Source organism: Callorhinus ursinus, unplaced genomic scaffold, assembly GCF_003265705.2.
Source record: "Callorhinus ursinus isolate GAN/ISIS: 27379988/994484 unplaced genomic scaffold, GSC_fseal_2.0 scaffold4, whole genome shotgun sequence".
Lineage (NCBI taxonomy): Eukaryota > Metazoa > Chordata > Mammalia > Carnivora > Otariidae > Callorhinus > Callorhinus ursinus.
In genome coordinates this window covers 57,792,109-57,804,237 of record NW_027397066.1, presented here as the reverse complement: position 1 = coordinate 57,804,237, position 12,129 = coordinate 57,792,109, and the positions used below count along the sequence as shown (strand labels likewise).

Sequence of the window (12,129 nt, the reverse complement as noted above, 5' to 3'; positions counted from 1 at the left end):
TTCTGCCCATTTTCTCTATGCAAATTATTCCTAATTCTAGTCTGGAAAAAGTTAATTGCTGCCTAAGTGAATGAATATAACACTCCGAGAACTCAAGAACTAATCTTATTGAAAAGTTGTTTTTACGTGGTAAAATTGGGGATGACTTTTGATAACTGAGAGGAATGCAAAGTTTGTTTTTCCCATAGAAAAAAAGATAAAACCGTTATAAACATTTTGTGAACACTTTGCCAGTCAATGGATACAAAATGTGGGTTCAGAAAGTTAACAATAAAATATAAGCTCTGTTGGTTCAAATGTGTTGCAATGCTGTGCAAAATACACTTGCCTCACCGTATAACATAACCGTGATTTTCTGTGTAATCATTGGACTGGATATCCAGAAGATGTCTGACTCTATTTCTTTGCTTTTAGACATCATGGAGAGAGTCAAGTATCCTAATCTCAAAAACCCACAGGAAATTTTATTGCAGAACTTGCTTTGTTAACTAACAGTAGGAACTCTTCCTTAAGTGGAAGGATTCTCCCAACTGTAATTTTAATATAGCTTTTTTCCACAGAAAACCATTTCATCTGGTTTTGACTCTAGCGTAAATTCAGAACACTTAATTAAGTCTCTGGCTTGCATGTAACTTACGTTCTCCTGTAAGAGAACTCAATTTACGAGCTGTAAGTGCTAATTTGCTAGAGCTTTCTCTCCCTCAATACATTCTGTTGAGTTCCATTGAAAATGGTAAATTCTACTCTATTTTTTTAAAAAATGGTAATTAATTCATAGACTTTTGTACTGTGAAGTACCTCCCAAATGTTATGTATCATTGAGTTGAGAATTACAGAAAACAACATACAGTTTTGAAGTTAACAATTTGGTGGCATTTCAAAAGATAAGGGTTGGTATAATTAGTAGGAGTCGGTTAGATATTTAACTAAATTTATCATATATTTATTGCATAGTCAACTATATGAAAAGCATTGTGCCACATCTCTGATTTTGAACTTCCCCACGAGAATACATTGACTACATTCAGTAGTCCTAAATATTCATCTGTTTTATCCTGAGTTCCACTATAGTGGAGTTCCTTGAACTATCAAGAGGGAAATTATGGCATAAATGCAAAGTAATCTGATGATAATTCTCAATGCTTCACTAATAGAATAGCTATAACTATTTTTTTTAAATAGTTGTTGTTGTTTTTTTTTAAGATTTTATTTATTTGACAGAGAGAGACACAGCGAGAGAGAGAACACAAGCTTGGAGAGTGAGAGAGGGAGAAGCAGGCTTCCTGCCGAGCAGGGAGCCCGATATGAGGTTCAAACCTAGGACCCTGGGATCATGACCTGAGCTGAAGGCAGATGCTTAATGACTGAGCCACCCAGGCTCCCCAAATAGCTATAACTATTGAGTTGTGCCATATCAAGGAATATTTGGAAGAATTTTAAATTTTAAGTATTATCTTATTTCTGTTTAACCCCCAAGAAGACTGATCTTTTAAGCTTTTTTCCTTCTTCCAAGCAAAAAATATTTCAAAAACTTGAAGAAAAGAGAAAGATTATGAAAGTAATGGAAGGTAGATGGTAATATCTGTTTATGTTAGGTATAAACAGTTAAATACATCAATTGTTAACTCAAGCTTTATTAAGAAAAGAAGGCTATTTATGGTGCTAATCAAAGATAGGGGTACAATGAATAATCCCAAGTCAAGAAAAAGGAAAATCAAGGAACATGAGGAATAATTTTCCCTCAAGTCTCGTCCCATGGTGGAATGATTCTTCCAAAAGCAAGTCATGAAATACAAAAAATTCTGGATGTCCAAGTTTATCCACATAAGATAATGGTTTTCCTCCGAAGGAAAAGACGGTGGGAACAACACTGCCTCAACCACAAACCAAAGAATGAACTTGATGACCTAGTAAGGCTTTTCCATTTCTAATTTCTTGATCCTTGTATTCATAAATTTTCCTGTTTAATTTTTTTTCTTTCAGTGGGACTTCCAAAAACTCCTGTAAAAAAGGTCAAGTTGGAAATAGCTTATTCACTGATAATAGGAAGGAAAAATATATATATATTCATTTCACTCTGCTAAGTAGAAACAGGAAATATTCCCTCCCTCATTTATTGAACAAATATTGTTTGAGTGCCTACTATGTGCCAGGCTCTATTCTATGGGAATGAAAAGTTAGCATCCTAACTCCTAACCAACCTAACAGCTTGGTTAAAAATAATAACAGTAATGTATACACAGCATGCCTGAGTCTCTGATCCACAAATGAAAAATCAGTATTACATAAAACAGGGGAGGGTGCTATGTGAGGGGAAGACTCTTATCCTTAATGAGCAGCAAACTAATTCCATATGTGAAGCTATCAGCCCCATTTCCTCATTTTGCTATGAGAAAATGCATCTCGTAGCAGTGTTCTTTGAGGCTATAGGGGTGGGAGAAGTGGAGAAGATAGCCAATAGCCCCAGCTCTCACGTTCTTATAATGGTCAGTTCCACATACCTACTCTCGTGTTTCTCTGTGTTGGTTCTAGAAGCTAAGAATTCCAGGGCCTGGAATAAAGCTCATCACCAGGTAGGGAAAAAAGGACATGATTTTCCCTGGACATGTTCTCTGTACCTACATGGGATGGAAATATGTCTAGATACCTATAATTGAAAGTGAATAAAGCAGAGGTCAGTGTCCTCAAGGAACTTGCAATTTAGAGGAAGGGGCAGATATAAATCTGATTAATTATGACGCGATAAATTCTGTACTTATATTTTGAACAAAGTTGAGTACAGAATTTCTCAGATTTATTTGACCATGGGAAAGACATAAAAATTATGATCTATCTAATTAATATTGACAGGAGGTCATAGATATATGAAAAGTATGGGAAAACACTTAATTAAAATTAAAAACTTGTGCTCTGTGAAAGACAAGGTCAAGAGAATAAGAAGACAAGCCAGAAACTGGGAGAAAATATTTGCAAAAGATTTTTTGCAAATAAAGATAAAGAACTATTCTCTAAAATACACAAAGAACTAAAACTCAACAATGAGAAAATAAACAACCCAATTAAAAAGTGGGCCAAAGACCTTAGCAGACACTTTAGCAAAGAAGATACACAGATGGCAAAGAAGCACATGAAAAGATGCTCTACCTTACGTGGCTTCAGAGAAATGCAAATTAAAACAACCATGAGATACCAATCTATACCTATTGGTATAGGTCATTCCTATACTTATAGGTATAGGAATGGTCAAAATCTGGAAAACTGACACCACCAAATACTGACAAAGATGTGGAACAACAGGAACTCTCACGTATTCCTCACTGGTGAGAATGCAAAATGGTACAGCCACTTTGGAAGACAGTTTGGCAGTTTCTTATAAAATTAAATATATGTCTACCATATGATCCAGCAATCATGATCCTTGGTATTTACCCAAGAAGTTGAAAACTTATATCCACACAAAACCCCGCACATGGATGTTTCTAGCAGTTCTATTTATAATTGCCAATCTTGAAAGCAACCCAGACGTCCTCCAGTAGCGGCATGCATAACCTGGGGTATATCCAGGCAATGGAATGTTATTGAACACTAAAAAGAAATGAGCAATCAAGCCATGAAAAGACATGGAGGAAACTTAAATGCGTACTACTAAGTGAAAGAAGACAATCCGAAAAGGCCACACACTGCATGATCCCAACTATATGACATTCTGAAAAAGGGCAAAACTATGGAGACAGTAAAAAAGATGAGTGGTTGCCAGGGGTTGGGGGATGGGGAGGGATGAGTAGGCGGAGCATAGAGGATTTTTAGGGCAGTGAAAATACTCTGTATGATAATGATGGATATACAGTCCATTATACATTTGTCCAAATCCATAGAATATACAAAAACAAGAGTGAACCATATGTCAACTATGGACTTTGGGTGGTTATGATGTGTCAGTACAGTTTCATCAATTCTAATTAATGTAGCACTCTTTTGTTACAGTTTGGAGGGTGCTGATATTAGTGGAGGTTCTGTCATGCAGGGGCAGGGGGTCTATGAGAAATCTCCATCTCCTCCTCAGCTCTGCTGTGAACCTTACACTGCTCTAAAAACAAGTCTTGTAAAAAAAAGTGTGGGAAAGGTAAATAGCAAAACAACAAATTATAAATGAATTTTTTTGCTGTAAGAAATGACAAAAATTTGTTTATATGTTTAAAACACAATACACATGGAGTATGAAATTATTGTCAAATTATGACAAGATATACAACATTGACCAGTCAGCCTCAAATGGAAAACACACACACACACACACACACACACACTCTCCTGCTGAGTTAATTGTTGCCAATATGAGGATGCACAGATTAAAATGTCCATACATCAACTGATTTCCTGAAACTTAAGTCTTAAAGGGACTGATTTCACAATTAGGGAGACTACATATATATGACTACTTTTGAAATTATTTCTCTACTTCAAACATATTTTGAAAGAAAACCTACTACAAGCATTGGTTTAGTATTTGAGCTAGCACATGGACGTGAGTGTGGGAAACAGCACGAGCTAGAGGCAAAAAAACATGGAGGGAAAGGCAGGAATTTACTTCGAAGCAGGCACATAGGGGTCAGTTTGTGAAAGGAACTTAATAACAGCTTTGCTTTTGATTCCCTGCATTATGTCTGGTAAAATTAAAAGTTCATCACATTTTAGCTCTTTACATTTTCCTACTTTTCTTAGAATTCGCCATATTTCATTCCCATTGAGCCATCTGTACATATGCCATATAGTTTCAAGTAAAAAAAATCTTCATTTAGGCCCTTATTATGTTCTAGACCACGTGCTAAACAGTTTACATGCAAGGTTCTGTTAATTTTCATGAACATTTTGCAAAAGCAGAATTATTAAATTAATTTTAGATTGAGAAATTCAAGCTGAATCTGCATGTGAATCCTACCTATCTGACTCAGAGTTCATTTTACTTTAATAATTGGTCTTTGCAATGGCGTTTCTCCACGTAGTGTGTTCTTCAGAAGATAAAGCCTAAGAAAAAAAGCATTCTGTGGTCAAATCAGTCTGAGGACCGTAGAGCACTGTATCTCTCTCTGGAAGACTCACAGTGTGCTTAGGATATCAAAGTCCCTGTGAAGTTCTGAAATAAAGAAATCCATTTCATGTTGTTTATCTGGGTACGTCACAAATTTTAGTTGACTGTCAGAGAATTTGTGTGTGTGTGTGTGTGTGTGTGTGTGTGTAAAACATTTAACATTCCAGGACATACTTTGAGAAAGTTTGTCTTAGAGTATACTGGGAGAAACTTATTAATCTGAACTTGACTCATTTAGAATCCAGGAAGTATAAAGCTTCTTGTAAGCTCTCAAATCCATGTTTGTCAGAATGAAGGTCATGATTCACTGAGTCCTGAAAGCAATGAAGTGGATCCTGACCAGATTTGGAGGGGGAGAACCCAGGAAACAAATAGGATAGAAAATATCAGAGTTGTTGCGTGTAGCATGTACTGAATCACGAAATTTTTACTGGGTCACAATGTAAAATACATTTCTCTCTGTGGTCATGGCCCCAAATGTCTGAAGCCACTGTTTTCATGAAAGCCATATGAATTGCTTGTTGTGCCAGAGGTTATGATAACAAATGTCGGAACTTCGTAAAATTTAACACAAAAAGGACTACTGTAATGCCATGTCTAAATACAGTATTTGTTATTACTTAAAATCAGAGAATTTTTAGAGCTGAAATATCTCATGGGGGAAAACCAAAATAGTTTGGTGACTTGTCAAGGTCAAACAGACCAAGCTGGGCCTAGAACCCAGGTTTTCTGACTTGTACTCTAGTATTCTTTTACTTGTCAGTGTAAATTGACATACTTTTTACTTATAGAACATGAGGATTCTTTTTTTTTTTTTTTTAAGATTTATTTGTCAGAAAGAGAGAATGAGGCAGAGGGAGATGCAGGATCCCCATTGAGTAAGGAGCGATGTGGGACTTATGGGAGGACCCTGGGATCATGACCTGAGCCACCGAAACATCCAGAGGATTATTTCTTTTTAATGACTGAGAAAACTAGGTATAAAATTCAGCAAATCACTCCTGGATAGAAAGTCAATGACAGGTTACAAACATGCTGAAGGCTTTAATTGAAGGGAAAAAGTAACTTAGCATATTTCAGTGCCGGGGTCTAATTATAATTCCACCCCAAAACTAATTAACCTAATACCCCATTGGGTGTATTTAGGTTATCTGGCCATTTAGTTATCTGGTTTCTCATTTGTACATATAAGCGTCCCATATACATGATTTTGAGAAGACTTAGCAGATAACACACCAGTGAACACAGAATCTTGCCATGTGTAAGTTAAAGATGCAACCCTTAAATAATGAATCAAAGTATAAGAAACCTCCAAACTCCGCACCATTTTTTAAAAAAGAAAACAACTATGATTTACTGAAGAATCCCTTAGCAAAATAAACATTAGCTTCTACACACTTTATTTTAGGTAGGCCTTTTCAAGACTCCAGTTGAAGTTTTGAGGATTATACCTAAGGTTGTGCCTAATCACCCCTCTCTCATGGTCTGTTCTGGGGAGGGAGGATCCGAAACTGGTCAGAGGAGGGTGGAAATACTCTCTTTTCCAGCCCTCTGCTCCCAAGAAAGCACCCACAGGGATCTGTCTACCTCAGGAAGCCATCCTGGGCATGGATTCCAGCCAAGTCTCTTCACATCTTCAGGGCCCTGGAGCCCAGGTTGGTGTCATCTCTTCCCAGGAAGCTTCGAGCACAGTGGGCAGAAATCATTTGATAACTTAATCTTGTTGGGAGGAAGAGACGCTGAGGCCTGTGTACTCTAGTGATAAACGGAAGCATCCGGGTGAGTCAAGGAAGAGACATGATATCTTTCAAAAGTAATATAAACGAGTAAAGCATAAACAAGAACTTAAAAGTGGGGAAGGGCCACCCCCACAAAACGTGGTAGGCGTCTGGTAGGGCATTTAGCCGCGTCGTTAAGCCCTGGAGGTTCTTGGGGTTCTTTCCGGGGAGTCTTTTCCCTAGCTGGGAGGACACTGGAGTTTGGAGGGAGGTGAATTTCCTAAAGCCCAGGAGCGGCCCTTGGACCCTCCCCCTTCCTATAATTAACTCAACGCCGGTCCCGCCAGTAGGGACCAGCGGCTTCCCTGGACCGCCCCCTTCCCCTAGCCCATCTGGCGGGGGCAGGAGAGGATCTCGGGGAGGGGGGGTGGTCGACCCCCTGCCACACGAGTCCCCACCTAAGCGGTTTCAAACCCCGACCCCGCCTGGGGCTGGCCGCCTGCGGAATCGTCCCCACTCCTCCCCACTCCTTGCCGTCCTCCCGCGCCGGCCGCGCCCGCCCCGGCCCTGCCGGCGGGCGCGGGGGGCGCGGGCCCCGGCCCCGCGTGACGTGGGCGCCGCGGCGGGAGGGGCCGCCCGGGGGGCTCCGGCCGCCTTATTAGCGCCCGGCGGGTCGCCGGCAGACAGCAGACCGCCGCACTGAGAGCAACAGGAGCCGGCTAGCGACCCACTCCTCCCACCTCCTCCGCCAGCCTCCTCCTCCTCCCCTTCGGCTCCTCCCGCCCCCACCTCTGTGTGAGCGGCGGAGTCGCCCTCTCCCTGCCTCTTTCTCCCGCTCCCGCTCGCTCGTCTCTCTCGCTAATACTTCCCCCTGCTGTGCTCCAGGGCACCCAAGCATTCTCCGCGCTAACCTTAGGAACCAATGGTGCTCGAAAAGCCCAGGAAAAGCCGCTTTGGGCAGAGATAGTTGGAAGCCCCTCGTCCCTTCCCCCTCTCCCGGCGCAGCCCGTGCCCGGCTCGCAGCACCTTCTCGCTCCTGCACACTCTGTTTGGGAGAACGGGGTGAGAAGGTGAAGTGGAAAGAACTGCAGAGCAGAGGGGGCCAGTCTCAGAGCTCAAATTTCATTTTCATTGAAGCAAATCACAGAAGATCAGTTTTTTTTTTATTCTGCATTTTTTTCTTTTTCTTTCTTTCTTTCTTTCTTTTTTTTTTTTAAAGAAACTTATTTTGGGGGGGTTTGCTCTGGGCATTTGCTTTGCCCAGTAGTTGAAAAGTGAACTCGACTCGTGATGGTTCTCCTGTCACTTTGGTTGATAGCAGCCGCTCTGGTAGAGGTTAGGACTTCAGCTGATGGACAAGTAAGTGGAAAATAATAACAATAAAAAACTCAAACCCAACCTTTTCCCGAAAAAGTTCCTCCCCTCTTTCCCCTCCTCTCTTCCTCCTCCCCCCTCCCACCCTTCCCTGTTATCTTGTGCCTTCAGGAACGGTGTTTGAGGGCTGGGCGCCTCGTGCGGGGTTTTCTGGGGTGGGGGCTTGAATTGCAGGGGTGGGTTGTGACTCCCACTCTGGGAGCCCAGGCTTGTCACACCTAGGGCTCCCCCCCCCCCTTTGCGGCATTCGTAACAATTCCTGGTGACAAAATGCAGCCAATTCGCATCCTCGCCCGGCCATCTGGGTTTCCCCTTTCCGGAGGGCGGTCTGGGCGCTTGAATGAAGTTCTGAACGCTGGGTCCAGGATCCCAGTGCTCTGGTTGCTGCCGCCGGAGTCGGGTTCGCGGGGCTTTCTCTCCTCCTCACTGACTCACAGCTTTTTCGGGCAGCCGGAGGCGGGGGTTTCAGGAAGTCCTTGGGCCGGCCAGGGAGCGATCCAGTAGACACGTGTCCTGGGAGGACCGCGGCCGGGCTGGGGTTTGACAGTTGGGGAGGGGGACTGGGGACGTTTCCTGCCCTGCATTTTCCTGGGCAGAGGCTGGAGGCGCCGGGCGCGTTACTCCCCTCCCCCTCCGCACAACTCCTCCTCTTTTAAAGCTAAGTTGAGTGCAGCTATGTTGCTTTTCGGCCCAGCCCCCACCCTTTGGAGACTCAAGGTGAAGCTCGCTGCTCTCTGAAGAGTCCTTGAGAAGGCTCGGCGGGACGAGCGGAGCCCCGAGCCGTTTGTTGTAAATCACATCAGCTCAGGGCCGGTGGGACTTTGGGCACAGAATTTCTCTGTGAGTTTTTGTAGCTTCTCTGGTCTGCCTGGTGTGGCCATAGGTTAAAAAAAAGTAGAAGATTGTCTAGTTGATTTTTGACCTCAACTCTGATATATCGGGCTCCCTTTTAGGTTTCTTGTCACGCATATGAATACGGAGACTTTCTTTGCTAATCCTCACCCAGTATCCGAGTTTTAAGAAAAGAATATTGAATGGCAGTATTTATTTTTGCTGGCTTATAAATATTAAAATTAAAACGGGCAAACAACTCCCCGTTCCAGACTGTTATTGAATTGGCTCATTCTGTAGCCACAAGAACCTACAAACCAAGGCGCAGCCTTTAGGCACCAGTCCCATCATATCCCGCATCTCCCGATTAGCTCCTGAAAAGCATTGCTGGTAGAAATAGAACGTACAAGGTGATAAGATGAAACCCAGTAACTGTTTCTTTTTACTTTTCCCCCTCCTTTACAGGCTGGGAATGAAGAAATGGTGCAAATAGGTAAGCCTTGTTCTCAGATGTCATTCTTATCTTGGTAGATAGTAGAGAATGAAATAAGCTAATTAAAATATTGTTTCTGAAATTTCTCCTGTTTGTGGTTAAAAAAGTAATTTGGAGTTCAGGAGCATTCTGTTCTTCTCTTCCTCTTTCGGGAGGAGGGCCCCACTTTCTTCAGACGGATTTAAAGGAATATAAAAATTCTGCCGTTGGACTTGTAATGCATCAGGTTTTTACTGTTCCTGGACAAGCCACTGGTGGGTACTTGGAGGATGATGTAGAGGTTGGAAGAAGACATGGAGATAAGTCAAATCAAATCAACTCGTGGAGCATTAGGAGGAACACATCTGATTAGAACAGAAGGCAAAGTGTAAGAATGCTACAAAGGAGGGAAAAATGAAAGAGGATGAAAATTTTTCTCTTACAAAATTTTCCAGCTTTGTTATAAGACCTCTGAGGACTTCTCTTATTCCATCTGCTTTACAGTAATTATCTACTAAGGTGCAAGATATTGTTAGGCACTTTAAAAATAATGTCTAAAACTTCAGTATTACCTGATGATGTGGGAATTATTCCCATTTTATGGGTGAGAAGACTGAGGCTCAGAGAGTATAAGTGACTTGTAACCGGTCACTCCCAAGTCCACATGATCTTTTTTTGAAGCTATTTATAATAATATTTGTGCTGAATTCAGAGACTGAAAGTCGTCTGGCCAGAAGCCAGACTCCGTTCAGAGTCTTTTTATATACATTTAACTTAGATTACTTTAAAAGAGAAATTTTCCTTTTGGCAGTGTATTAGTCTCTTTAAATTCTGTATTTGTCAGGTGATATTGTAAAGTCATCTTTGAAGTGAAAAGTTTTGATTACTACAAGCATAGTTACCTGTCATTGCCTGTGTGCTGTGCGTCGGGCACTGTATTAATTGCTTTGTGCGCATTGTGTCGTCTAACTCTCACAAGCACACACGAGGTAGAGACACCATTGTGCCTGTTTCAGATTTGGAGAAAATGAGGCTTGAGAGGTTCTACAGCTACCAGCTAGAGTGCATAGTGGCGAGCTGGGAGGATTCCATACTTGTACACTAACGCAGGGACCGGAAGATCCAGGCCCAGAGGTGTCCATATGTAGCCGTCTCTCAGCATATGTCAGAATGCTCCTTTCCTGTGCAGTGTTTGGCATTGTTGGAACTCTTCTCCAAGCTTAGACCTCCATAGTAAGAGTAGGACAGAGGGGAGGACAGTGACTGAGAACTGTATTTAATATACAGTGTCTGTGAAGAGACATTTGTTATGTGTAGCTGATAACATTCAGTCATGAATATATATCTTTTTAAGAAGGAGTTAAAAAAAAATCCTCAAACAAGTAAAAAAGAAAACTGTCTTCCTTTTTTTTTGCTTAAACATTTGATTCCTTAAACATCCCAACTTTTCAGTATGTAAATTAAAAAGCTGTGTTAAGATGGCCCATCCTAGGGGCGCCTGGGTGGCTTTGTTGGTTAAGCGTCCAACTCTTGATCTCAGCTCAGGTTTTGAGCTCTGGGTTGTGAGTTCGAGCCCTGCCAAAAAAAAAAAAAGAAAAAAGATGACCCATTCTATCAAAAATTACCCATTCTGTAAAAAAGATGACCCATTCTATCAAAGGAATAAAATATATGCTTTGATTAAATTTTCAGATAGAATCAGCATGTTCTCCTGTAAGAGGCCCTGAGTTAGACTTTGGTCCAGTCCCTTTGTTAATATAAATTACTTCAGTTGCAGGTTTCTACAGAGAAAAAAGTGGTACAGGTGTGCTTAAATTTGGTAGAGGAAGATGAGTAGCAGTGTGGAAGAGGGGAGGGCGGGGGACTCAGATTGTGTTGCTGGAGATTTTCTTGCTCCCAAGTTCCTCTGCTTTATAGGGTTTCTCTTTTTTATTACTGTCATTTTTATTCATCATTTTCAGGTTGAGTGAAGAGAAGAAATAAAGATAAAAATAGGTTTGACACATGAGTCTTGTGATAGTAAAAGTATAGCTATCATTTGGCTTTGGGATATAATCATTTATGTAGCACTTAAAAGGGATTTAAAAATACCTTTAAAAAAAAAATCTGTGTATAAGAATGAGATTTCTTTCCCTTGTCCCAACGTGCAAAGGGGTTGTTAACCTGAAAGTTTGGTAAAATGCCCTCCTCTACATATAATTAAGTAATTTTTTCCCAAGAATTATTTTAAAAGTGGTTTTATATAACTGCTTGGAAGTGCTATTTGATCAGCGGTACAATTAGGAAAGATTAATAAGGCTTGTAGAATTAATTATTTTTATTGGTCTCCAAATTGGCTAGAGAAAAGTCCATGGTTCTGAATGATTTTTGTATAATTTAATGTCTCAGGAAGAGATAACTATTGATTAGTGACAAACCACAAATTATTAGGAAGCTGAATTAAAAAAAATAGTTTCTATTGAGATATACTATACATGCAGGATAGTGCGTATGAGTGTACACCTTGCTGATCCTTCAGGAAGGGAACACTCCTGGTGACTAGCATCTGGATCAATAAGTACAACATTACTAGCACTTGTGCTACCTTCTTTGCACTATCCCCACATGATGGGTAACCACTCTCTTGACTTCTGACAGGATAGGTT

At 41.2% G+C, this 12,129-nt stretch overlaps 1 protein-coding gene across 4 annotated transcripts in view; it reads left to right on the top strand.

Annotated features, from left to right (window-relative positions):
* Positions 1–6,649: 6,649 nt before the first annotated feature.
* The window catches only part of ADAMTS3 (ADAM metallopeptidase with thrombospondin type 1 motif 3), a 257,797-nt gene continuing 252,317 nt past the window's right edge, over positions 6,650–12,129 (top strand). The window contains exons 1-2 of one of the 4 annotated variants that reach the window (XM_073891779.1): positions 6,650–6,744; positions 9,478–9,505. In XM_073891779.1, the coding sequence (XP_073747880.1) occupies positions 6,697–6,744; positions 9,478–9,505 (76 nt within the window). In that variant the 5' untranslated portion in view covers positions 6,650–6,696. Of the gene's footprint in view, positions 6,745–7,986; positions 8,167–8,324; positions 9,022–9,477; positions 9,506–12,129 lie in introns of those variants that run through there. The other 3 variants (XM_025887595.2, XM_073891780.1, XM_073891781.1) reach the window with 3 other exon arrangements.